General features: G+C 37.0%; 1 protein-coding gene across 2 annotated transcripts in view; it reads right to left on the minus strand.

Moving 5' to 3' along the window:
• The window catches only part of LOC139939440 (cyclin-dependent kinase 14-like), a 113,708-nt gene that overhangs the window by 53,720 nt on the left and 32,011 nt on the right, over positions 1-27,977 (minus strand). For both annotated transcript variants that reach the window (XR_011786308.1, XM_071935360.1), the window contains exon 4: positions 11,817-12,065. Coding sequence is in view for 1 of the 2 variants with exons in the window: in XM_071935360.1 (XP_071791461.1) it covers positions 11,817-12,065 (249 nt within the window). In the remaining variant the exon portion in view is untranslated. The remainder of the gene's footprint in view (positions 1-11,816; positions 12,066-27,977) is intronic.

A 27,977-nucleotide genomic window follows, 5' to 3' on the forward strand; every position in this document is an offset into this window, starting at 1 on the left:
ATACTCCTTCATAAAGAAACAAATGCTAAAAGTTCCTTTCCCACGTACGGACACAACGAAGAAAGGGATTCCAAATTGTTAAAATGTCTACTAGTTATTCTGCCGCAATTTGGATTGTTTAGAGGGATTGTTTAGCTTCTCTTCCTGTCTCCCCAGACAAACCTACATTGATCCTGATCGGTCATTTGTAATCATTTCCTCTTACAACTGCCCGTCCGTCCTGGTGGTCAATCTTGGTGGTCAATCTATCCGGTTGACCATCTACTAGTTCATGAACCACCTCCATGTGCCACTGTTTGGTGTATATCCATAGGACTGAGAGGTCGTTCAGACCATGAAAGTCGGTTTAACTCATGGTTCAACCCAATCGAATTCAACTCTGTGTGTCTGAACGATACTAAGGTTAGTCCGAATCGAGTTCAACCAGCGAGGGGGTTTATCTTTAGACCGCTTCGGGTTTATCTTTTAACACTGTGCTAAAACCACCTTGAAAGTTAAACTGGTTCGGGTCTAACTTAGTACGCTCACTGAACATACCCAAAGCACCAGTAAGATCATCAGGCCTGTACTTCAGAGAAGTAACGAAGGCAATTGCCTCGGTGCCCCCTAGTAATTGCCTTGGTGCCCTTGAAAGGCTCCAGTAGAAACTTGAAATTTCCTCAAAGGGTGCCCTTTATCGAGGAGAAAATGTCTTGGTGCCCTTGCCCTTTCAAATCAAAGCAGTGGATCATCTCCTTGTGCCATCATCTCCTTGTCGGGTATGCATCAAGGACGACTTTATCTGGTGAGCCACCATTGGCTCTGAGAAGAGTCGGTTGTTTGCTCGGCGCTATGTGAGTATACTCTTATTCTCCAAAAGATGTTCAGAGTATACTGATCGAACTGTCCAGCAGAAACCAGCTCTTCTCAGAGCCGCCACTACTCAAAACAGATTGTCATGACAAACTATATAAAGAAAGACAGTTCTCTTAAGAACAAACTCTACCTGGCAAGTAGATACACACATGGTGTTACAGCAAACTTTAACCAATTCATACACCATTTATTTTAGTGATAAATCGATCAAGTATGGACATATTTATTTATTTAATTATTTTTATATCAAGGGTAGCGCATACTGATTATTGTGCCACCAAACATCACATTCGCATTCGGAGGAAGTATGAACCAAGGCTTAAGGGGCGAACACTTGTCCCTGTCCATGTATACTACCAGCCTTTGGTCACTGAAATCAACCAATTATTTTGACCAAATTTGTCAAGTTTTTGTATACCTGGCTGAATCTGAAAGGAAATGGTGCGTAATTGTCGGCTTAACGGTCATACTCTTTAACTCCCACATTTCCCGCCAATTCAACCTTATTTCCTCATTTCTGAAAACTATTCATTTCAGATATAATGCTGAGGAGGTTATGAGGAAAATATCAACCCACAAAAAGTCACCTATCCGTAGCATTTATATAAAAAATAAATGACAACATAACAGGAAATGTGATGTGATGATTCTCATAAATGACCTTAATATAAGTTGTACAAAACTTCCTTGATGAGGTGGCTGGCCAGGAGCTGTCCAAATCCATGCAACAATTATAATTTGAACCATTGAAGAGTTTTTTTAGAATTTCCCTTCAACAGCAAGTTTTCTTAAAGATGCTATGTAAGATTTTTGGCCCCAAACATTAAAAAAATAGATTCTTTTGAGTGAATGGTATTTCAAAGAGTACCACCCGCTCTAACAAAAAAAAGTTTAACTTTTACTTTTAATGGTCAGGAACCATGACAAAAATTTAAAACGTTTCTTATAAAACAAAGAATTGGTCACGTAATATATTGTCGGGATCCCGACAAAAAACAATTTTGAGCACTTTGTTTCACGGCTACTAATAACTGGCGGACTTTTCGAGGAATGGCTCAAATGAAAGCTTGTAACTTTCTCAACCCCAATCAAAATACCAAAATTAAATCAAAATTTTTGGGTAAAATCGGCCAAAAATCTGACATAGCATCTTTAATGACTTCTTCACCCAAATAAAGGCCAATCATGTGCGCTGCAGTTTATCAGTTCGAAACTATAATATGGACAATCACAATTTCATGATTTCTTTTAGCCATTTATAAGGTCTATCAGCTAAACATGTAATAAATATAAAAAATTAGAGTAAAACAAAACAAAGATTACCAGAGCAGAATTCGAACCTATGACCTCAGGATTAAAGTGCGGATACTCTACCAACTGAGCATGTTGCCTTTTTCGCAGGTTGAAATCCATTGTGGTTTAATGACAAATAAACTTTAAAAAAAAGATTAGCTACACAAAATGGCTGCCCTTTTCTCCTATATTGACCCGTTTCACATCCAAGAAATTTGAATTCTACTAGGAGTCAGATCTCTTATGGTCACACCGATGCTTAGCGCTTGATCTGATGAGAGAACTCTTTCTATAAAATCAATACATGATGGCGCCTGTCTGCCTCGTCCCTTCCCTCCAAGCAAAAAAAAACGACTGAACAAATGGCTTGTCAAAGGCTCATTTTTATTCATGGTCAAATTTCACGGTACATTGGCTCAAATGAAAATATGACTGCGCTCATGAGCAAAATAAAACATAACCATTCTAACAGCAGTATTGGTAAGAGAAAGCTCAACTGCAATTGTAATTAATAAAGAAATTATGACAAAATTATTAACATTTTATTTTATCGGTATTGTTATAAATATTAGAAAATATTAGAAAAAATTAGAAAAACAATTATTGGGAAATTTGTTAAAATATGTTATTAGCTATTCAACTATTAGAAAATGTCTCTTGGGAATTTTTATTAAAAATAATATGTTATTATCAAAACTAGCATTGTGACTTTTAACTGAAAACTTTTGAGCACATGTCATTGAGTCTTGGTGACTAGACTAGTGTCGTAGTGTTGATGTAAAGGATTTTTTGTTTTGTTTTATCCAGGCCAGATTGAGCTAAAATGCAAGATCGACATCTCCTCCCCTTTCTTCTATTCTACTCTAAAGTCTTCCATTCACTGTGCCATCAATATTCCATCCAAACATTATCAAGTGTTATAGCATGGTTGCTGAATAACAAACAGGTTGTTACTATGGGTTTCTGATCAAGGTGTTATGGACAGAGGAAAGGCCGGATAGAGACTTCTTTATCCTAGCTACTGGCAATGCAGGACACGGCAACGGCTAGTTCAAGGTTTCATTTGCAGTTTATTGGACAATCGTACGAGATAAAACTTTCAATATGGGCAAGAGGAAGTGGACTGGAGATATTGTGGAATACGTGCAACCATTGATAAGAAACAAAACTGGTTGGTTTAATTGTTGTTGTTGTTGTTGTTGCTGTTGTTTTGTTTTTGTTGTCCCTGAGACCAAATAGCCACAGGCAGGAAATGCTCAGGTTTGTTGTTTGTTTGTTTGTTTGTTTACATGTAGCAGGCCTTGAACTTCGCTCTTGAAGGAGCAAAGCAATTTTGCTCTGGTTATAAGGGCAACTCTATGAGGAAAATGTCAATTGAACTAGCATTATATTAGCATTCACTCCGGGCAGTCTTGACAGAGACAGAAGAACGAGTGAAGAGCGCATGCATTTTTCACCGTACACAAAGCCCTTGTATAACGCCCACAGTGCTGTTGGTAAAGCCAGCCAATGTATGTCATAGAACTGTCAACCAATGAGGCCACTTGACTCTGTGAAGCTCTTTTCCAAACCTTTGAGAAAGAGTTAGACTCTCCTTGGGCTGAAACGTCACTCTAGGCCTTTAACTATTTTTGCAAACCCTTATCAAAGAGAGTAACCAAAAACTCAAAAGAGTCAAGTTAAATGATTTAAGCTTTCTAAAGTCCAAAAGTAACTTTATAGAAAGACTTGTGGGGTAAACTAAAACCAAAATGAGTCAAAAAAATGACTGAGGATTTGCGGAAGTCACATAAAATAAAATAAAAACATCCACTTGTAACTTTATGCAACAACTTAACCTTTGTTATGTGTCAAGTAGAAACTGGTGAAGTCAACGAAAGCCAAATTGAATCACCAAAATGACTGAGGATTTGAAGGAAAAACGTAAAAACTTCCGTAATGGACACGTTCGGTACAGAAAAAAAAAAAGTTCACAGATTTACAAATTACTTACAGGGTTAACAGAAGGTAATGGTGAAAGACTTCTCTCCAAATATTATTCCATGAAATGCTTTACTTTTTGAGAAAACATTAAAACAATATCGATTTCCGATATCGAGAATTACGCATTTATTTTAAACACATGTCATGACAGGGTGAAACGTGCGGAAACAAGTGTGGGTTTTCCCGTTATTTTCTCCTGACTTCGAAATTTTCACAGGTTTGTTATTCTATATACAAGTTGTGAAACACAAAGTGTGAGCCTTGAACAATAGTGTTTACCGAAAGTGTTCAGTGGCTTTAAGTCCAAAGGTAACTTTACGCCAACTGGAATTTTGTTGAATCAACTATAAAACCGAAATGAAAAAGCAAATGACTGGCGATTTACAGAGTCACATAAAACTCAAAAACTGGAAACTTTATGCACAAACTGAAAACATCATGTGACAAGTGGTGTGACGTCAACACTAAAACTGAAAAGAGTGAACAAAATGACAAAGGATTTGGCAAGGGTCACCTAGAAACTGGGTTATTTCAACGGACTTTATGGCACCCTTGTAGTGGCCAGACTTGAACCACAACCTTCAGAACACGAACATAATACATCACAAGTATCTGTCATAATAGTAGTGAAGGCCAGAAGGATCTAAAGACCGAAGGCCTATTGCGCCATTGAGGGCTTACCTCCATGCATTGCACGCAGAGGCAGGGAAACACCATATTGTGGTCATTAATCATTTGGCCTCGTCAGGTGTTTACCTGTTATAATTCATGGACAACAACAAAGTCAAGGACAACAACCGACATCAGATGATCTATCCTGCATGAGCCTCTCATTTCAACATCTACATGTATCATTGGTTTTAACACCCTAATACACTGGACTCCGTACTTTCCTGGGTTTTGTTTACAAAATCACAGGAATAATACTCGGTTGGACACACCTAGGCCTTAGGGTAATTATACCAAAATTAATATTCTTTATCCCTGATGCAAATTAAACACAATGCATAAATACCCCAGACAGTTTCTCTACTCCTATTGGTGGAAAGCGCGTGACGTGGGTGTGCATAAACCTTTTGCTAATGACCGGTAAAAAGTGTTAATTCATGAGCGTGACACGTGACCTTGCACCTGTTCTTATAAGACAGTTTCTTCATTCCGATTGGTCGAGAGCAACGGCTGAAACAGTTGTGCCACATCACCCGTTACGCGCGACGCCCACAGCATTCCCTTATAAGGAGTTGTTTAAGCGAGGGCAGCGGAGGGCTCTACCATTTCATAGCTGGAGGGGTGTTGTGTTGAAAGAAATCATTTAATTATCAAGAACCAGGCCTCGTTAGGATTAAACCACTAGTTGAAAACCTCTTCACCACACATTGATTCTTTATCCCTGATGCAAATTAAACATAAATAATGTAACCTCAAACAAACTAAAAATCTACAAAACCTAAAGCATGCAGGGGGAACACTTTGCAGCCACAGGGATCTATTGCACACTCCACCATATAAAAGGTCATTAGATTAAAGTCATGGGCCTGGGGGGGGGGGGACTATGGAAACCCCCATCCTCACCCCCCTAGGTCTGCATGTACCTCTGACATGTATATGGCATGCCATGGGGGAAAGATGCAAGTTTTGTAATTATGTTGAGAACGTGTACGTATTTGATCCTTCTAAACTAATTAATGTACATGTATGCCTCCAAGGATTTCTGCACGTACTCAATTTCCAAATCTGGGAAGTGGAAATTGAGTACGGAAAAAAAGGTAAATGAAAAAGGTAAATGGAAAACGCAAACAAATGCATTAGGGCTTCCCTGTATGGAATAGTGGTTTTACTTGTGAAAAATTTTCAAGCAATAAATGCCATGTTGTTCATATCTGTACATAATAGGACTGTATAATCACAACATGCTTCAATCCTATTGGGGGATTTCCTAATAATATACACACGTGCTGTCTGCAAGAAATCTCAAGTTATTAAGCATATAAGCAAAAATACTCTGTTCAAGGCCCAGTCACACATGCCTCGATAACGAGAATGATAACGTCATCAATAGGTACATGACCTCGATTGGTTGAATAAGCGTGGGCGAATTCTGTGCGGAGCAATTCAACCAATAGAATGCAGTCTCTGCGTCGTTATCGTTATCGTTCTCGTTATCGCTGCAGAGGACCGGGTCTTTAACCATGAAATACACACAAGCACATACATTCTATTTTTTGCATCCCTGTGGAGACATCTTTTGGTCTTGTCTTTGCTCCTGTAGTTTTAGAAGAACCTCCCATTAGACTTTGTATGCACAATTTTTTGTGGAGCACCCCAGTCTTTAGAATTCCCCTTTGGGGGACTCTTTGTTTTCCCTTTCTGTTTTGTTCATGGTCTCCGTAAGGTAGTGAATATGAAATCACCGCAGCTATTTGCTGCTCTTGTATGAATCTACCCTATAAAAACTGGGCCTTGCTCATCGGCCTAAGCGGCTCTCATCAATAGTCAATGAGCAAAGTCAATGTCAGATCTCTGTAAGCACCTGCACAAATACCCTGGCACCTGCTAAATGGTGACAGGTGCTGCCGGTAGCTTTGAATTCCATGCATAAACCTCGTAAGTGTGGCTGGTCCCGGGGAAACATCATCGAGCTATTAAAGGCACTGGGCTGGATTTCACAAAGAGTAAGACTCTAGTCTTATCTCGAGTTAAGATGAGTAAATCGTCTTAAACTTAAGATAGCCTTAATTTTGAAATACCGCCTGGGAATTAAGTTTGGACGGGGTTTGTGAAGACGACCACTGGATACATTCGGTAATTTTCAAAGACCAGTATTCTCACGACACTTGGTGTATCCCATTTGCATAAATCTTTGAAAATGTTTGCTGAATTGGTCATCCTAGTTGAAAGAAAATAAGAAAAACACCATTCTTGCACAAACTTGTGTGCTTTCAGATGCCTAAGAAAGGCTTCGTAGGCCTGAAGTCTCTCTCAGATTCAAACACTTGAGTGAGATATTTCCTCTTTCTCACAAACTAGGCTACTTCAGAGGAAGTCTTTTCTCAAAAGGTTTTATAATATCAACAGCTCTCCATCGTCGTTACCAAGTAAGTTTGTGTATGGTAATAATTATTTAGAGTAACTACCAAACATGTCCGGTGCTAATAACCAACAAAAATATATGCCCGATTCCCTGCATAATTCTTTGAGTTCAACTTGCTATTAAGCATTATTTGCCCTATTCATTCATTAATCTATTATTAGAACTCGTCCCAGAATGATGTGACCTCACCACCCAGTTTAAACGCAATCAATGATTCCCCTGCAATGCAAGGGAGCTGTTTATTAACCGCGCTCCCAACTGTTTTTGTGTACACTGCCGTGCATATCAGTTTCATATCCTCAAGAACACTTGCAGTTTCATACCTGTCGACCTTTTCAAAAGCGCATTCATAAAAATGAGATATGTTGGTCAGATGAAACGCGAATAGAAAGTGCAACATGAAGCCATACAGGCAAGTCACTGTGGATCATGTTGTATAAAGGTCAGTATTCAAAGCACTTGTCATCAATCAAAAAAAAAAAACGTCCCCACTAATGGTGTATGCTCATGGTTCAATTATGTTTTACAAAGATCTATCTCCTTGCCCTTTCCCTTATAAACATGGACCAAAAGAATGGAACACTCTTTCAAATCACATCAAGGATGATCAGACCATGGATGGAGCTACGTACTTATCAGACTATTTTCGAGAAAATGCTCAAACGTTATCTTTTTCAATAAGTGAAAATGCTCAAACGTTATCTTTTTCAACAAGTGTATTGTATACGTTTTTTTGAAACTGTCTTGAGCCCCTTTGAAATTATTTTGTTGATTTTTGCGCTATAGGCCTATTTCTTCTGATTGATTGATTGACTGATTGAAACACAAGAATGACTTGTGCGTTATCAATGTGCTTTGCCTAATGATACATTGGGATGTCTCCAGTATATTGAGTTAAATGTACTTCTGATGTTCTACTTCTGAGAATTTGATAAAGTCCACTGGCAATATTTCTCAATATATTTTTATCCGTTTCTGCACATTTTGCACAAGTTATTATTTTTTTTTACAGTCACAATTCTTGTTGGGGTGTGTGTTGGGGGTTGGGGGGGGGGGACAAAGGGCTGATGTGATCTCAGGTGTTATACGCTTACTTATAAATGTTTTCTATGTTGTTCTACTTCACTTCTTTTGCGGGGATTTCATGTTTGTTTTTCCCTTGTTGTCTAAAACTTTTTACTTATTTATCGGTGTTTAAATATTCTACTGTCCTTTTAAAAAAAAATCATTGTAGAACTTGTTCCTTTATTTTTCTCCTTCATTTTCGTCGACAACAAATTAATTTCATTAATTAATTAATTAATTGAATTCTGCAGCTACCTATACATCATAGAATCCCTAAATGTCTCACAATGACTTCACCATGCTGAAGAATTTTACCAGTTTTGAGCCCAATACTTTGCATAACACTAGGTTCAAGCTGCAATATTGAACATTGAATATAATAATATGCTTGTATTCCACTTTCTCTCCTTAACTGTGTCAATCCAGGGGAAAGAAATTCTATCACAACACCTGCCCACTAGAGACCACAAGCCTGAAGCTCTGACCTTCAAATCTCATCAACTCTCCCCACAGAGGATGTTGTGATTTCCCCCAAAAGACTGACTACAAAAACAACAGATTACACAACAAAACTGTTATGAAATTTTCCATTTTGTATTGTTGAAAAAAAGTGTCAATTCAAAAATCAGGGGGCGGCGATGATGGAGTTCTTATAGAGATCAATGTCACTAGGGATTATTTATGATGATCCGATGATCAGTACACGTTAGGATAACTCCAAGCTCATGAGAGAAACTGTTGACGTCAATTTAGTTTAAAGGCGTGGTTTCCTGCTCTTTTAAATATTCTTTTCAATAAATTTGCAGCATTTAAAGGCCTGGACACTATTGATAATACCTAAAAATATTTCTTAGAATAAAAACTTACTTGGTAATGAGTAATGAAGAGTTGTTGATAGTTTAAAACATTGTGAGAAACAGCTCCCTCGGAAGTAACATAGTTTTTGAGAAAGAGGTAATTTCTCATTCAAATATTAAAAGACTTCCGGCCTGAAGCCTTTTATTAATATTAGGTATCTGATTTGAAAGCACATTAACTTGTGTGTAAAGGGAGTTTTTCTAATCTTCATTATTCTCTTGCAACTTCGATGGCCAATTGAGTCTGATTGTTCACATATTATTTTTTTACTTTATATGCATAATATATTGGGACACAACCAAGTGAGTTAAAGCCATTGGACACTTTCGGTACAGAAAAAAAAAAAGTTCACAGATTTACAAATAACTTACAGGGTTTACAGGAGGTAGTGGTGAAAGACTTCTCTTAAAATATTATTCCATGAAATGCTTTACTTTTTGAGAAAACAGTAAAACAATATCAATTCTCGATATCGAGAATTACGGATTTATTTTAAACACATGTCATGACACGGCGAAACATGCGGAAACAAGGGTGGGTTTTCCCGTTATTTTCTTCCGACTCCGAAGTCCGATTGAGCCTAAATTTTCACAGGTTTGTTATTTTATATATAAGTTGTGATACACAAAGTGTGGGCCTTGGACAATACTGTTTACCGAAAGGGTCCAATGGCTTTAACTGCTCTTTGACATTTACCAAAGGTGTCCAGTGCCTTTAAGCTGTTTGACAGTTTACAGTAATACATAAACAACCTTGTAATAAGCCTGCAATATCAATCTTGTTAATAATACAAAGACCAAATCATACACATATTTAAGTCCCATTTGAGTAAGTTGATTGACTCTCCATACGTTTGTACGTACGTAAAAAATAAACAGCACTGAACAGTCACACTTGACTTTTCAAGCACGCTCCAGTTGTTATGACATTCTCATCCAGGAAAATATACTAGTCCTGATTTGCAGTGATGTTTGAAGACAGTGGACACTATTGGTAATTGTCAAAGACTAGCTTTCACAGTTGGTGTATCTCAACATATGCATAAAATAACAAACCTGTGAAAATTTGAGCTCAATCGGTCATCGAAGTTGCGAGATAATACTGAAAGAAATAACATCCTTGTCACACGAAGTTGTGTGTGTTTAGATGGTTGATTTCGAGACCTCAAGTTCTAAATTTGAGGTCTCGAAATCAAATTGGTGGAAAATTACTTCTTTCTCAAAACTATGGCACTTCAGAGGGAGCCGTTTCTCACAATGTTTTATACCATCAACCTCTCCCAATTACTCGTCACCAAGAAAGGTTTTATGCTAATAATTATTTTGAATAATTACCAATAGTGTCCACTGCCTTTAAATATACACATCAGTTTCCTGTAACTTGTCACATTGTACATACATGTACATGAAATATCTGCCAAGACTTCTCCAAATATTGATCCAAACAGCAAAAAACACAACTCAAATTCTTGTCTGAGATTTTGAGCCGGATCTTCCTCATGTATGGATGTATTTTGATTTGGCAAATGGAAATAAAAAGACGAGTTTCGGCTTTGGGAGGAAACTTACCCAGACAACGAAGTAATTTAAGGAGAACAATTTCTTCAGGATCTAGGATCTCATATCAAGTATTTCTTTTAAAGGGAAGGGAGGCTATAGGTTCGGTAATCACTCTTAAAATCAATGACAATAAAAACTTACTTGGTTAGAAGTAGCTTTCGGTAGTAAAAAGCATTTAGAGAATCATTTCACTTTGAAGTAATGTGGCTTTTGACCCCTTGCACGCCCGTCACCTACGGCGACTGATCCACGCTCACCATGTTGGTGGGCAAGTTAGGTTTACGTGTATTAATGCCGCGTCACCTAAAACGAGCACTTTCACTGCATAACGCACATCAGTGAGTTATACATAAAAACGTACAGTGAAATTGCCCACCAGTATGGCGCATTCAAGATTGTTTTGATGATGACGTTAGGTGAAATGGGTCAATAGACAAATATTTCAGTTCTTATCGCCCAAAATTTGAATCTGAGAAGCGTTATGGACATCAACGTTTCTCAGATTGGGTTTTCCATCTATGGTTTATCCTTCCTGCCTTGACTTAATCGCTCCGGATTGCATGCATGAACGCTTCAAATATTTTTCTCAAACTGAACAGTTGCTGTGCTTCTTATCAAGTAAGTTTTTATGGTCATTTTATTTTTGTAGTGATTACCAAAGGTGTATACCCTGCCTTTAAAGAAAAAACATGTAAAGGCACTGCACACTCTCGGTAATTACTGAAAATAATTGTTAGCTTAAAAACTTATTTGATATTGATCAATGGAGAGCTGTTGATAATATAATAATAATTATACAACATTGTGAGAAACAGCTCCATCCGAAGTAACATACATGTAGTTTTTGAGAAAAAAAGTAATTTCTCACTAAAATATTTTGATTTTGAATTTGAGATCTCATCTGAGGTCTCGAATTAAAGCATCTGAAAGTACAAAACTTGTGCGACAAGGGTGGTTTTTCTTTCATTATTCTCTCCCAACCTCGAAGACCAATAGAGCTTAAATTTTCACAGGTTTGTTACTTTATGCATACATTGAGATACACCAAGTGAGAAGACTTGTCTTTGACAACTACCAAAGGTGTTGAGTGCCTTGAATGCAAATTAACTCACCGAATAATTCATGCTAACAGGTCTCCTCCTAACGTAGTCATCTTTACTCCGTGTTCTCTCTAACTCCACCATTAGGTCATCGTTGGGTCCCAGCATTGCGTCGTTCGCTGAGCAAAATCTTCTTATGGTTGGGTGAACGTCTAATTTATTAGAATCAGGCGGGGCATCTGGACATCCATGTACAAGGATTGCGATGGAGTCAGGTGAAACTGGGAGTCGGGAATCCTCTGCAGGTGACAGTGTGCCATTCTGTTAAAAATAATAAATAACAATAATGAAAAACTTATAAAGCGCACAAATCCATCGAAGTGTTCATGGCATTAAAAGTACAAACAATAACATACACATGTACAATGTAAAATAACCAAATTTGAAACGTAAGAAGAAATCCAGAATATATATGGTAGAAAAATACAATACAAATGCAATATCTAAGAAAACATTGAAGTGTAACAAACAAACCATTGACTTAAATACTTGACAAACGATAAAAATCAGATACAGTTAAATTCAAGTTTTAAGACAAAATGTAAGACCTTTGCCCTATTACTAGACGGATTCTTCTTAGTGGGCTCAGGTGGTCACTCAATGTTAAAGGGACACATTGCCTTGGATCGGTCAGGTTGGTCTTTGAAAAGCGTTTGTAACCGTTTTTTATAAAATGCATATGGGTAGAAAGATGTTGTAAAAGTAGAATACAATGATCCACACAAACATGCCTCGAAATTGCGTGGTTTTCCTTTTACCTCGACAACTAACACGTCGGCCATTTATGGGGGTCAAAATTTTGACCCCCATAAATGGCTGACCGTGTTAGTTCGCACAGTAGAAGAAAAACCACGCAATTTCGAGGCAAACTTGTGTGGATCATTGTATTATACTTTTAAAACATCTTTCCAACCATATGCATTATATAAAAAAACGGTTACAAACGCTTTTGTTTTGACCAACTCGTCCGTTCCAAGGCAACGTGTTCCTTTAAGATGAAAAGATGCAAACTTTCTCATAACAAAACGTGAACAATCAGTCACAGATTTCATCTCATGAACGCTCTTTTATTATTTGTAAGATGATTAATTTTCCAGACAAGTTTATGAGATTATTTTTTATTACATATGGTTCAACTATCCAAGTACTCTATCAAAGTGCACCGTTTAGGGCCTACACTTAAAGGAACACGTTGCCTTGAATCGGACGAGTTGGTCTATAAAAAGCGCTCGTAACCATTTGATATAAAATGTATATGGTTAGAAAGATGTTGTAAAAGTAGAATACAATGATCTACACAAACATGCCTCGAAATTGCGTGGTTTTCCTTTTACCGCGTTGACTAACACGGTCACGGTCGGCCATTTATGAGAGTCAAGACTCCCATAAATGGCCGACCGTGTTATTCTGCAAAGTAAAAAGAAAACCATGCAGTTTCGAGACGAATTTGTGTGGATCATTATATTCTACTTTCAAATTATCTATCTAACCATATGCATTTCATAACAAAAGGTTTCTAATGCTTTTCAACGACCAACTCGTCCAATCCAAGGCAATGTGTTCCTTTTACTGATATCGGCTTTCGAGCCAAATCAACTGTCACCAGGGGGAAGACAGTACCTAGGGCTGAAAGAGGGTTACCCCCTTCGGTATTATCCACAGTAGCCTGGCTGGTAGAGCAGTGCACTACCTTCCCAATTTTTTTTTACGAAGCATTATGGTTAAGTGCTTTAATCAAGGACACAAGTGTCATGACAGGGATTCGAACCCACACCCTGCTGCATGGGTTTGGTGAACTAGACCACTCGGCCACGCCACGCAACACTCTCAAACAGCCCCATCACTGAGGCAAAAGGAGGCAGATTATTGGACGATAGCTGTTCTTGGAGCATCAAACGTGCGCGTGATCATAGTATATCAGAAACGTTGCGCATTAAGCGAGCAGTCTCTCTGTACAGCTACATTATATTTTATTATTCTTCACCTTTTTTTGTAATATCCTAAAATGATTTATGACAAAATATTTGACAAATTTTGCATGCTGAAGGTAATAATGTTGGCGCCTAACACTACATCTGTACGTGCATTATTAAACCATTGAACAAATACAAACCCTAAGTAACCAATTATGATTGCAAAGTGCACTCCCATTAAAAACCAATTAAATGTACATCACTAAAGTGCTGTAGTTACAAGAGTCGGGACTATCCATAAGATAACTTCACTCAGGAAAATTTCCAAGGGGAGAAAAAAGAGAAGCTTTTGATCAAAATCCAAGTCCTTGGGGAACTTAATTCATTGCGATTGATGGCAAGGTACTTTCATGGAACATTGACAATCATGCTCAGATTTACCTTAAAAGCAAATCCATTAGGACTGCATACATATAATGAACAAAAAGACCAAAACATGACGCAGAAATTGCTTATGTTTTGTTTTACTTGTCATATACGCATTTATACTAAAAGATGAAGTGCATGTATGGCATTTAGGGCTTGAATGTTGAAGTTTTAGGGGGAATACAAGGCCACAGGGCTCGAAGCTCAACAGTTTCACTGCCCCAGATGTATTTGTATAAGCCCAGAATCAAAATGAGAAGAAAACAATTGTCTAAACAGTTTAAAGCCATTATACACTTTCGGTAAACAGTATTGTCCAAGTCCCACACTTCGTGTATCACAACTTCTATATAAAATAACAAACCTGTGAAAATTTTGGCTCAATCGGTCATCAGAGTCGGGAGAAAATAACGGGAAAACCCACTCCTGTTTTCGCGCGTTTCGCCGTGTCATGACCTGTGTTTATAATAAATTCGTAAATCTCGCTAACGAGAATTGATATTGTTTTAATGTTTTCTCAAAAAGTAAAGCATTTAATGGAACAATATTTCAAGAGAAGTCTTTCACCATTTCCTTCTGTAAACCCTGTAAATTATTTGTAAATCTGTGAACTTTTTCTTTTTTGTCTGTACCGAAAGTGTATAATGGATTTAACCTACACAATAAATTATTTTTACTTTCAAGAACAAGCAGTAACAGAAGATTGATCTTATTTTGGCCTACATGTATGGGCAAGTATGCTTCTATACAGAACAGAATTGAAAGATATTTATTATGTGACATGACCATACTTTCTCATCCCCCCCCCCCCCAAGCATCATGTAAAATGCCATTCTAATGCACAATGAGACATCCAATGCTGTATTCCATTATTTTTTATTTATTTTTTTATTTTAAATCTTTAGACATACACAATAGTTGCAAGTTGTACAGGGGCTGTCAAGGCTAAAACAAAAGTATAAAACTGTCATCAAAAGATGTGTAAAACCAGACCCCTGCCAACGATAAAAATATAATTATACAATATAAAAAGGTGATTGCACTGAAACATTTAAGAAAATCACACAATAGAAATCATTAAAACACAACAAAATCAGACTATTGAAAACAAAAAACTACACCCACAACAAAACACCGCAGCGATAAGAGGAAGGGACAACAATTGAAAATAATAAAAAAACATAGAATGGACTAAAAATTATGTGACATTATGTGACACTATTATGTGACACGACCATACTTTCTCATCCTCCAAGCATCATGTAAAATTCCATTTTAATGAACAATGAGTACATCCAATGCTGTGTTCCTAAGGCATCTTAAACTCAACAATCTTCTCAATCTGTCTCCACAGGTTCCTTCAAACCCATGGGTTACACTTACAGTAGAGTAGACAGAGCCGCCTCAAGAGAATGAGGACACACAATTATTGAGGACACACAAATGAAATATTATATATTAAGCAAAAACAATGGAAGATTTCGTACAGGCTGAAATATATGAGGACACAAGAAAGAAGGAGTAAAATTTAAGCCTTAATTGTGTTTCCTGATTAATCCTTCATTCATATTTCCTTTGTGTGTCCTCATTAATTTTTACTTTTGTGTGTTCTCTAGAGATGGTTCCATTTAAATACTTACAGTGAGAACCACTTTAACCGCACAACTTGCTGAAATGCGAAAAACTTCACACAATTTGCTTTCTTTTTGTTAAAAAAAACAATTGTATAGAATGTTCCCGATATATGTAAGTAGATCATTCTGAAGTCCTTGTTTCAATTCAGCGTCCTTCGTCCAAACATTAACAAATTTGATAAAAACCTGAAAAGATCCCTATAGCAATTCCTTAGTTTCGTCACACAAAGTAGATATTGTAATTAAAGGCAGTGGACACTATTGGTAACTACTCAAAATAATTATTAGCGTAAAACCTTACTTGGTGACGAGTATTGGGGAGAGGTTGATGGTATAAAACATTGTGAGAAACGGCTCCCTCTGAAGTGACATAGTTTTCGAGAGAGAAGTAGTTTTCCTCGAATTTGATTTTGAGACCGCAAGTTTAGAATTTGAGGTTTCAAAATCAACCATCTAAACGCACACAACTTCGTGCGACGAGGGTGTTTTTTCTTTCATTATTATCTCGCAACTTCGACGACCAATTGAGCTCAAATTTTCACAGTTTTGTTATTTTACGCATATGTTGAGATACACCAAGTGAGAAGACTAGTCTTTAACAATAACAATAGTGTCCAAAGCCTTTAAACGATACATCAATATTTTCACTTTAACCACCTCTCTTTAGCAGCTCGTTTAAAAGACACACACACCAATTCTGGTTCACTTCCTAAACGATTTGATTCATACCTTTTGAGTATACACACCGGCGTAACAGGATCCCATCTTCAATTCTACAATTGTTTGTCCCGGTTACATACAAAGACCACTTCAACAGATCACCTGAGAGACCAACTAACTCGATGAACCAATTAATAATTACTGAGAGCTTACGTCAGTATTATTAATCATCATGTCTTGAGACACTGATACTTAACTCAAGAGATTGTCGTAAGATGTAGCACCACGCTGAATCAGAAACAATGCGGTGATCGTTCACCTTTGCACAGAGTAGCAAAACACTACACATAATTTATTGCTCCTCAATAATCATTGTTTGCAACTCAATTTTAGCCTTCAGAGTACACGCAAAACACAATCAGTGTGAATATTTCTTCATGACATAAATCTGGCTGGAATCATTCCCTGCACTGTCAGCCAATATCTGCATGTGTCCATGGTGAAGCCAAACCAAATGCTATTCAAACAAGTTCTTCTTAAGTCCATATATTCATGTTTGGTCAGTATTAACAATCATCATGTCTTGTAACACTAATAGTCAACTCATGTATTTTGTGGTAAGGTGTACCACCACGTTGAAACAGAAACAATGCTGTAAATGTTCTCCTAAGCATGGCGTAGCAAAACACTACTCACAAATTATTGCTCCTTATACATAAATCATAACGTAGCACCCAATGTTAGCCTTCAGAGTCCACAAATGGATTTCTGGCTAAATCCTTCTCTGCACAGTCCGCCAATCTGCACATGTGTCATGTATTATCACCATCCAGTTTAATTGTCCGTTCAACGCCTTTGTTGGGCACTCGCAATGAAAAAAACACCAGGTATTGTTATTAGAACAGCCACCGAAATAGACGTCAAGATATCGTAACGGGTGATCAATCAAGTTCAATTTTATTACCGGCATACCGCGACCATGCTGCACACGTTGCCGCTCACTTAATTATGTCGTCCTTTAAGACGGCAAAAAATTACCGAGAAGTGTTCATCTCCAGAGTTAACTAAAGCAACCCTCGTTGGTCAGCGAGTTCCAGTGGATCATAGATAATAACCATAGGTGCCCACGTTGTCGATGGCGTGTCCCTATACAGGGAACCAGGCACCGGGAACCAGGCGCTATATACATCTATCAGCAGGCAGTCGTTGCCCACACTTGGAGATGAGGTATTAATATATCTGTGTCAATCTTTTCATGACGGTCAGGGTTATTGAAACTAGATCATGGGATGTGAATCAAAAGAATCTAACCCAGCATGCAAAAAGATGTGCTGTTGCTCCCTGTTGGTATCAACTCATGCAAGAATAAATCTCAGTCTGCACTTCACTGTACTCATATCAACAATTTCAAAGATATTTAAAATAAATTATTGCTTTTTTCCCCATCTATGTTTCTTTAACCCTTTAAACTCAACACCTTTTTTCCAGGGGGGGGGAGGGAGGGGGGGGAATTGGCATTTCCTCAGGTTATTTATTAACAATGACAGATTTACTATTCAGAATCTGGCTAGTATGTTTTCTTTTTTACAAAAAGCATACTTACTTACTTACTTTGTTTTTGCAATTTGCATGCGCTCTTGTTTGATGATGTGGAGTTATAGGACTCCATTTACATGTATTCAAACATTTATTCAGTAGCTTGAAACTTACTTCATTTGTATTTTTATAATAATCATAACTTATAGTTCTGCTGCATCTTTAATATTTACCCTATTTGCTACAAATTGATTAAAGTACTACTCTATCATTTTTAGTATTTTGAACCTAATTATGAGCGGATGAGATGGCAAATTCTTTTTTCATCATTTTAAGGGAACCTATACATTTGGTTATGAATCCTAAAGTAATTGGCAATAAAAACAGACTTGGCTAGAAGTACAACAGCTTTCGATAGTATTAAACATTTTGAGACTCATTTTTTACTTTGAAGTAATGTGGTTATGGAAAAATATATCAGTTTTTATCCCCTAAAATTTGAATCTGATAAACGATTAATTTCTCAGAATGTTCATTCCAATTTTAGACTATTCTTGCTGGATATATCCACTTCGGATTTTCTAAAATAAATGCAGCAACCGTTTGAAATGACATTTTTACAAATTAGTTTTCTTGTAAACATACATAGAATTAAAGGCAGTGGACACTATTGATAATTACTCAAAATAATTATTAGCATAAAACCTTTCTTAGTATCGAGTAATGGGGAGAGGTTGATGGTGTAAAACAATGTGAGAAACGGCTCCCTCTGAAGTGCCATAGTTTTCGAGAAAGAAGTAATTTTCCACGAATTTGATTTCAAGATCTCAAGTTTAGAACTTGAGGTCTCGAAATCAACCATCTAAATGCACACAACTTCGTGTGACAAGGGTGTTTTTTCTTTCATTATTATCTCGCAACTTCGATGACCGATTGGGCTCAAATTTTCACAGGTTAGTTATTTTATGCATATGTTGAGATACACCTGTATAGGTTGAGATACAACTGTGAAGGCTAGTCTTTGACAATTACCAATAGTGTCCACTGCCTTTAAAGCCATTATACACTTTCGGTAAACAGTATTGTTCAAGTCCCACACTTCGTGTATCACAACTTATATATAAAATAACAAACCTGTGAAAATTTAGGCTCAATCGGTCATCGGAGTCGGGAGAAAAAAATGGGAAAACCAACTCTTGTTTCCGCACGTTTCGCCGTGTCATGACATGTGTTTAAAATAAATCCGTAATTCTCGCTATCGAGAATTGATATTGTTTTAATGTTTTCTCGAAAAGTAAAGCATTTCATGGAATAATGTTTCAAGAGAAGTCTTTAACCATTACATTTTGTAAACCCTGTAAGTTATTTGTAAATTTGTGAATTTTTTTTTTCCTTTTCTGTACCGAAAGTGTATAATGGCTTTAATCCCAGCAATGGAACAGTTCCAAAAAACAACTTTAGGTTTATTTATTTTTTCTATTTCTCAATAAAATCAAGAATTTTGAGATTTTTTTCTAACACATAGAGTTGAGGACTTCACACTGCACTAAGAAAAACGCTTGCATCATATAGAAGATTTTAGTAAAAGTTGAAAAAGACAAACAAATTCATACAATCTGCTCCTATCCAAATATTTATGCTTGACTGCCACTAAAATGGCTTCCCGAATCTCATGCAACCACTAGAGAGACAGTAACCATGGCAACTGTTTTGTTTCATTTCCCATTCCCCATGTGACGTAAAGCTTTCTTTTGTTCCCAATTTGTTCCCTTTTTTTTTCTTCATCTGTGCAATCAGTTTGGTGGGTGTTCCATTACATTCACTAACAAATAGCAAGGTGTCCAAATGTCGCAACAAAAGCGCACCTATCAAAATCCATTCGTACGCAAATACAGGAAATCCTTGGTGTTTGCTGAAGACAGTTATAGAAAGAAAAAGCTTTCAAGGTATGGATTCTGAAGATCGATTGCCAAGTGCTGGCGTGATGTTATTAAATTGTGCGAGAGTGTTCTCAGGTTTTGTGTTGCAAATCAATTCTATTATTTTTCAATGGCTTATAATATTTTTAAACATGGCCTTAAAAATACATGAGAAGTCAATGTTTCTAGTGAGTCTTAAAGGAACACGTTGCCTTGGATCGGTCGAGTTGGTCTACAAAAAGCGTTTGTAACCGTTCGTTATAAAATGCATTGATTGAAAAGATGTTTTAAAAGTAGAATAGAATGATCCACACGAATTTGCATGGGAGTCAAAAATTTGACTCCCATAAATGGCCGACCGTGTTAGTCGATGAGGTAGAAGGAAAACCGTGCAATTTCGAGGCATGTTTGTGTTAATCATTGTATTCTACTTTTACAACATCTGTCTAACCATCTGCATTTTATAACAAACGGTTACAAACGCTTTTCAAAGACCAACTCGACCGATCCAAGGCAACGTGTTCCTTTAATGAAAGTCAATATTTTGAAAGTTCCTAATTTTATTACACAACATCCATCAGTTTTATTAACATGTTTGTTTTAAAGGCACTGGACACTATTGGTAATTGTCAAAGACCAATCGGCTCACTTGGTGTATCTCAACATATGCATAAAACAACAAACCTGAGAAAATTTGAGCTCATAGATCAATTGGTCGTCGAAGTTGCAAAATAATAATGAAAGAAAAATCACCCTTGTCACACAAAATTGTGTGTTTTCAGATGCTTGATTTCGCGACCTCAAAATCTAATTCTGAGGTCTTGAAATAAAATTCATGGAAAATTACTTCTTTCTTGAAAACTACGCCATTTCAGAGGGAGCCGTTTCTCACAATGTTTAATACTATCAACAGCTCCCCATTACATGTGACCAAGTAAGGTTTTATGCTATTAATTATCTTGATGATTAAAAATTACCAAAAGTGTCCACTGCCTTTAATTGTCTTCTCAGACTGTGGTGTAAAGCATGCAGATAATTTGTCCTTGAAATATTCTCAAAAATGTTCAAGAACTTCTGGTTCTGTTTGGGGCGTACACAGCAATTTGGGTTTTCTGTTCATAAAATTAGGCAAAAGGTCACATCCTACACAATGGAACCTTCAATCTCTGAGTAATGAATTATATTTCTGCAGAAAAAATGCAGAATGTCTTTTTTTTTTAATTTCTCAAAAACTTCTTTGGGTGACATACACAGAAAATTGGGTTCATTTATTTTTACTTGTGTGGGAGAAGGCTGCATCCTACTCAGCAATAATGGAACCTCCAACCTCTAACTAAATAAATGAAATTTCAGAGAAAAAAATCCTCAGACTTTGTTTAAAGAATGCAGAACGTCTTTCCAACTGAAGTAATTCTCAAAATGTCTCAAGAACTTCTGGTTATTTTTGTGACTTACACAGCAATTTGGTTTCCTTTCATAAATGTGAGGTAGAGGCATCATCCTACTCAAAAATAATAGAAATTTCACTCTGTAAGTAATAAATGATTTTTTTTCTTTGTTTGTAGGCAGTGGACACTATTGGTCATACCTCAAAATAATTATTAGCATAAAACTTTACTTGGTAATGGGTAATAGAGAGTTGTTGGTAGTATAAAACATTGTAAGAAATGGGTCCCTCTGAAGTAAAGTAGTTTTTGAGAAAGAAGTAATTTTCCACGAATTTGATTTCGAGACCTCAGATTAAGAACTTCAGGTTTCGAAATCAAGCCTCTGAGATCAAAGCACACAACTTCGTGTGACAAGGGTGTTTTTTCTTTCATTATTATCTCGCAACTTTGACGACCAATTGAGCTCAAATTTTCACAGGTTTGTTATTTTATGCATTATGTTGAGATACACAAAGTGAAAAGACTGGTCTTTGACAATTACCAATAGTGCCCAGTGTCTTTAAATTGCAGCAAGACACAAACTCGTAATGATCCTTGTTATAAAGTACACGTGTGCTTAACGCATTCACATCTATATAAATCTTTTATACATTTTCTCCTCTAGTAATAATACAAACTGAACTGCTTCTCAATTCAAACTTCCTGTACATTATGTCTTTGCTAGTGCACGACAGTTTATTTTCGACGAAAAAATAAGAGCAGCACTTATTGAAAGAAGCGAGGAGGGAAAACCACTTCTTCTTTTTTAAGGTTGGGGAAAATATTGTTTCAAAGCAACAACTCGTGTTCAACTAGGTCAAAAGGATGGCAAACAAAACACACAACTCACTTCCCAGATAGAAGCACCGACATATAAGATAGATGCAGTCTGGTCCATGCCACTTTAAAAATACAGAGGCCTGACTTCTACCTTCCATTAGGCAGCCTTGGCATTTGACAAGTTGCCTGAAAGCCACATCATTTTACTTTTTTAGAGGCAGTGTACAAGCTTATATATTCATGTTTATTTAAGGGTAGCTGTTAAACCATTTTAAATTCTGAATATTTGATAAAGAACACCTGAGGATGTGTAGATGTACTTGCATACTCCTAGCTATAATGGCATCTTCAGCAGAATCCTAAAATAAAATTGTTGAAAGAATGGAACGACACTTGTTCTTGGCAAAGATCTTTTCTTCTGTTTGTCTTTTTAAAAAAATGTGATCTGTTTCTCTCTCGAAAACCCTTCGGCTTTGTATCAAAATGGAAAGGTAAAACAAAAAAATGTATGTTTATTTTAACAGAATTACCATAATCTTTAATAGATAAAGACTTCTTATATTAGTGTGTATTATATTTACAACAAGAAGTTCACTGGCACTGTACACAGCAAAATCTAAGCATTCCGTTTTCAACAATTATTAATTTAAATAATTGCGCCTGACGAACTCGAGTACTGTGTATACACAGTGCAAGTGGAAGGCCACACATCACCGGTGTCAGCGTTCATCCTGTCGCTATGTTTACTTCATAAGTACCTTGGACACATAAAAATGGCTGTCACCATGGTAACATGTATTGCATGATAGCCACTTGGAAATGAGTATATTTCAGATTGCTTGGGGCAGATGTATTTATTGCTAGTACAGTTGAAAGTAGACAGTTGCTATTTATTCACTATTGGACAAAATAATTTTCTCTAAGGGAAATTCAAAATAACAATTTTTTAACCGAGATTACCCGACTAGCTAGAGGCATTTTGAATCTATATTTCAACAGCAGATAGCTCAATAATGTAATAGGTTACATTTGCATCCAGGGTATAGAATACTATTTGGTTCTACGTATTATTAGGATTAAACTGCCTTTAACGACCCCAGGCAATCTTGTTGGTCTAGTTGTAACACATCTGCCCTAGAACGGCAAAGGTTGTGAGTTCAATTCCAACCCGCCCAAGTAATATGACTGTAGATTGTTTTCACAAGACTTGGGAAAAATACAGAGTATTTAGTGCTTTCCACTAGAGAGTAGATTCAAATATTATTAATTATCGCGAATGAAAATTAAACACCTATATTAATATTTTTTATTTATTTTTTTTCAAAATAAATCCAACAAAAGCAATTAAAATGGTCAATGAATTAACATGATATAACAAAAGGAATTAAATACAATGTACAAAAACTAAAACTGCTTTTATTCTTTTAAAATTGTTAAAACTTGTTTTCCAGATGTCCAGTACAAAACATATAAATTTTAGCCTCACAACTGCAGTATCAATTGTTTCACCTTTTTTATAAACATGTTTAACGAGATTTGTTCTTGCAAACCCTCAGTACACAATCAGATTTCCCGGAGCTCCTGCATCCGGAGCTAACAGTACCTGGGATTTGTTCTCTCATCTTCTCTAAGCTCGCTGAAACTAAATCAGCATGGAATTTACACAGCTGGGGTCTCCAGAGAAACCAATTCTACAGTTGAAGGTGTATCGTCTACGTTTATATCAAGTCTTCTACATGAAGTCTTACTCTGATGGCGACTTGCATTTCGGATGGATGAAAAGTCACACTATGGTTTCCAATTTACAGATTGAGTTCCTTTGCATACGGAGTAGGAGTTCTAGAAATAAAACAAAATCTACTCAGCAGTAGTAGAGAACTCTCCCGAATTCCAAAAAAAAAAAAATACTCCGCAGTAGAATATATAGCAAGACGAGCTCTCAAAAGAACATAATCTACCCAGCAATTATACACAGTCAATGTGTTACTGTACGTATACCAAATATACATTGATACCTCACCATGCAATGCCTCAAATCCAATATTCATAAAATTCCTTGCCAGACTGTTATTATTTTAAGGTTTGAATTTAGGTGAAGTTCCACAATGCTTTAAGCTCAAAATTTGTACTTGTCCAGAATTTATTTTACAGGTACTATTCAAAAACAACTGGACTTGTCCAGTCATAAATTAAATTAGTTCTCCAAGGTTTTTCTAAAACTGGGTATTATAGACCCAAAGTGGATGTTTGGCCTAATCATGTTCACATAAATATCCAGACTTCATCATAACAGGAAAATGAAAAAGTGCAGAGACCTGGCAGTCAGGCTGTTTCTTATTCAAAATATATTCTGCCACTGTATCTGTCACCTTCCCTGACTCCACTAATGATAATGCGTTCCAGTCACATTATATTAAACAGGTACCAGACTATTTTACACTTTTGGCCGCAGTTTTATAAGATTTGAACGAGAGTCAAACAAAATGGTGGAACAAAAAGTCTGTATCATAAACCATAAACCCACGATGCATTTGTTCCTTGAAGATCCAACACCCCCCCCCCCCCACACAACCTGGACAAAAATATCCATTTTTTCCAATCAATGGCAACTAAATAATGCCCTTCTATGCTTTTTCTTTGATGGCAATATGTACTCCAGGGTTTCCCTTGATTACAAAATAATTGGCCCTAATTGAATTTGCCTTCGGCCAACAGAATTGTAAAATTGGCAGAAAAAAAATCAAAGCTTTGTATGCATAATTTCGATATGACAGGGGTAGATGCAAGGATGAAATTTTATTTATGGGAAGATTCTTGGGATTTTCTGACCTGAGGTTCTTCCTTTATAGTCTATAGACCCAGAACCTCCCCTTTGACTTCAGGAAATTTACAGACCAGTGCATCACCAGAAAGACAAAACTGTAGGTTTTGACACATTAGTTTTTCTCTCCCTTTGGTATACTTTTCTCAAGACAATTTGAGGGCTCAAGACAATTTGAGGGCTCAAGGGGATTTTGAGGAAATTCTGCTGAAATCTAGACAAAACTGACAAATCACAAAGCCAAGGTAGATGACTCAGTAGCAGGGCTGCCAATATTTACACCTTGCAATCAGGGAGATTTGTTTACTACAATAAGGAGATTTTCCAAAATATCCTTCAGAACATGGAAATCTTGGTTTATTTTCGGGGAACTTTCTGCAGAATCAGGGAGAGTTGGAAGCCCTGCAGTAGATTTGCTGTTGGTATGAAACCTGATACAAACCAAAAAAGTGCTTATGATTGAACTGGATTATAACCAACAATGACAAACATTTTTTGCTTTGGTCAACATTTAACATTCCACTCCCTGCTGATGATCCACCATGATCATTTTCCTGTTATTGGTTTGAAATTTATGACAGTTTCACTGTATTTTACTCACGATCATCTGATACAGTTTTGTTTGGGGAAGTGCATCAATTTTGTGCATTCACGTGACTCATGTTTGCATGAAGTAGAGGTGTGAGCCCCCCCCCCCCCACACACACACACACACAAACACATTCTGGATAGGTTCCTTTCCCACCCTCTGCCACTCCTTGCATTTTGGCAGGAAGCTTGTTTCTGCATTATATTTCTGCACTAAGCAAACTTATGTGGGTGCTGGTAAAATTTGTAAGGCGCGGCCCATATCACATTATCAGTTAGTGTGAAATCCACGTTCCCTTTGTAAACAGGGTGGTCTATTACATTCCATGGTCTTTCTGGCAGGCAAGATACAACACTGTTCAGATGGGAAAATTTTACACTTTGTGAATTAATTTCCACATAACTTAACATAACTTAACATGACTTAACATGACTTATAAAAACAAAAACCTGAAGAAAGGTTTGGTATGTTTCCCTTTTCTTCATATCAAATGTTTTATACAAACCCTACAGTGCAATTTCCATGCAAATTTCACGTTTTAGTATTGAGCTGTTTTACATACAGAATTGTGCCTGCAGGAAGTCCAGGCTCTGCGGCTCTTTAGTAAACATGTGATATCACAGGTCACACGATCAATATAAATGTACTGAGCAGAGGTCATCGTTGCATGTAGATAGGTCAGCAGAGGGCATGCAGATAACCATCTCTCTTACTCTGGGAGCTGAAGTGAAAGACCCTGGCCTGAATCGGCCTTGTGCCCGGACAAAAAACATTAGCCAATAACGGCTAGCTTCCTCTGCCCACTGTCATGGCCATCATGCCTTGGGGTAACTTCAATCAATACTCATGTCAACTCTTATTATAATTCTTTGAAAGGCTAATTACTAGTCCTTGCTCTAAGGTATGATAATGATGTGTAAGTCCATGTCAATATATTCCGAGTTGACAAACCAGGAAACTACATGTGCAGCTAAAATGAAAATTGTAACATACATGTAAGCTGTCATTATTAGTCAGCAGTGATCTTTGTTCAAACTTAAGCACTATAGCATTAACTGTAGTGTTTAAACTCTATTACACGTTTTAATAGATGTTAAATTTGTATCGGGACAACAAATACTAATTTTTTGTTTTTACCCCAGCTAAAACATAGGATTGGACTGCCTCTAGCCACCGGGCAATCTCGGTGGTCTAGAATTGCAAAGGTCATGGGTTTGAATCCCACCCGAGTAATATGCCTGGTTATTTTCACAGAACTCGGGTAAGTACTGAGTATACAGTGCTAACACACACCGATGAATATGGGTAAAATAAAAAATGAATATTCTATTACAACACTTACATACTGAAGTTTCACAATATTGGCCCGTAGTGGCATAATCAGAGTGGGGGCTTAGGGTGTGTGCAGCCTCCTGCCCACCAGAACCCTCCCCTCTAACAAATAGCTCACACATTTCAAAATATTCAGAGTAACCCAACCAACCTCTTTTCAAATTCCCCTAACTCTTTCATCATTGGATACATTAGAATTAACAATATCCCCAAAGATTTACAACTATTATTACAGTGAACAATTTCCCTTGTATAGCAGAGCAAAATGCTACATAAAATGTATCCGTTGCTACTCAAAATTCATCATTGCTACTCAATATTAGCATTTAGAGTGCACAAAACTGTTCAGTCTAAATATTTAGCTTTGCAATTTATGCTGGACGAAACCGTTCCATGTATTATTCTTGTCGGGTGTTTCTCATGACTGATTACTAGAGCTCCCCATTTGTTTCTTCTATCTCTTGTCCTTCATGCAACCCCCTCCCTCCCCCTCCCTCCCCCTCCCTCCCCATCAGCAAGCCATCTGTGTCAACCTTTCATCAGCGGCAATTGACTGTTCCAGATAAATGCACGTACCTACATACGTACATACGGGTTCTTGTTAACAAGAAAACGTCATGCTCTTGAGTTGAAGGGAAATAACAGCAAGGACTCAATGTCATGGATGAATCAACAAGACCTGGCCACAATGCCAGGGAGAATACTGCACAAACAAGATGCAGAGTAAGGGTCCTGCGTTGTCTCTTGCTGTCTGCAGACCAGTAACCACTTGTTTACTCTTTCAAGGAACTTGCAAGGAAGTGAATTTGCATTTACGCTTGAAAAACAATGTTATGTGAGCAACATATTCCTGCAACAGAGCATCTATCTTATGTATCCTTAAAGCCATTGGACCCTTTCGGTTCAGAAAAAAAAGTTCACAGATTTACAAATAACTTACAGGGTTGACAGAAGGCAATGGTGAAAGACTTCTCTTGAAATATTATTCCATGAAATGCTTTACTTTTTGAGAAAACAGCAAAACAATATAAATTCTCGTTAACGAGAATTACGGATTTATTTTAAACACATGTCATGTTTTCCGTTGTTTTCTCCCGACTCCGATGACGATTGAGCCTAAATTTTCACAGGTTTGT

This window comes from Asterias amurensis, chromosome 7 (genome assembly GCF_032118995.1).
Source record: "Asterias amurensis chromosome 7, ASM3211899v1".
NCBI classification, from domain to species: Eukaryota; Metazoa; Echinodermata; class Asteroidea; order Forcipulatida; family Asteriidae; genus Asterias; species Asterias amurensis.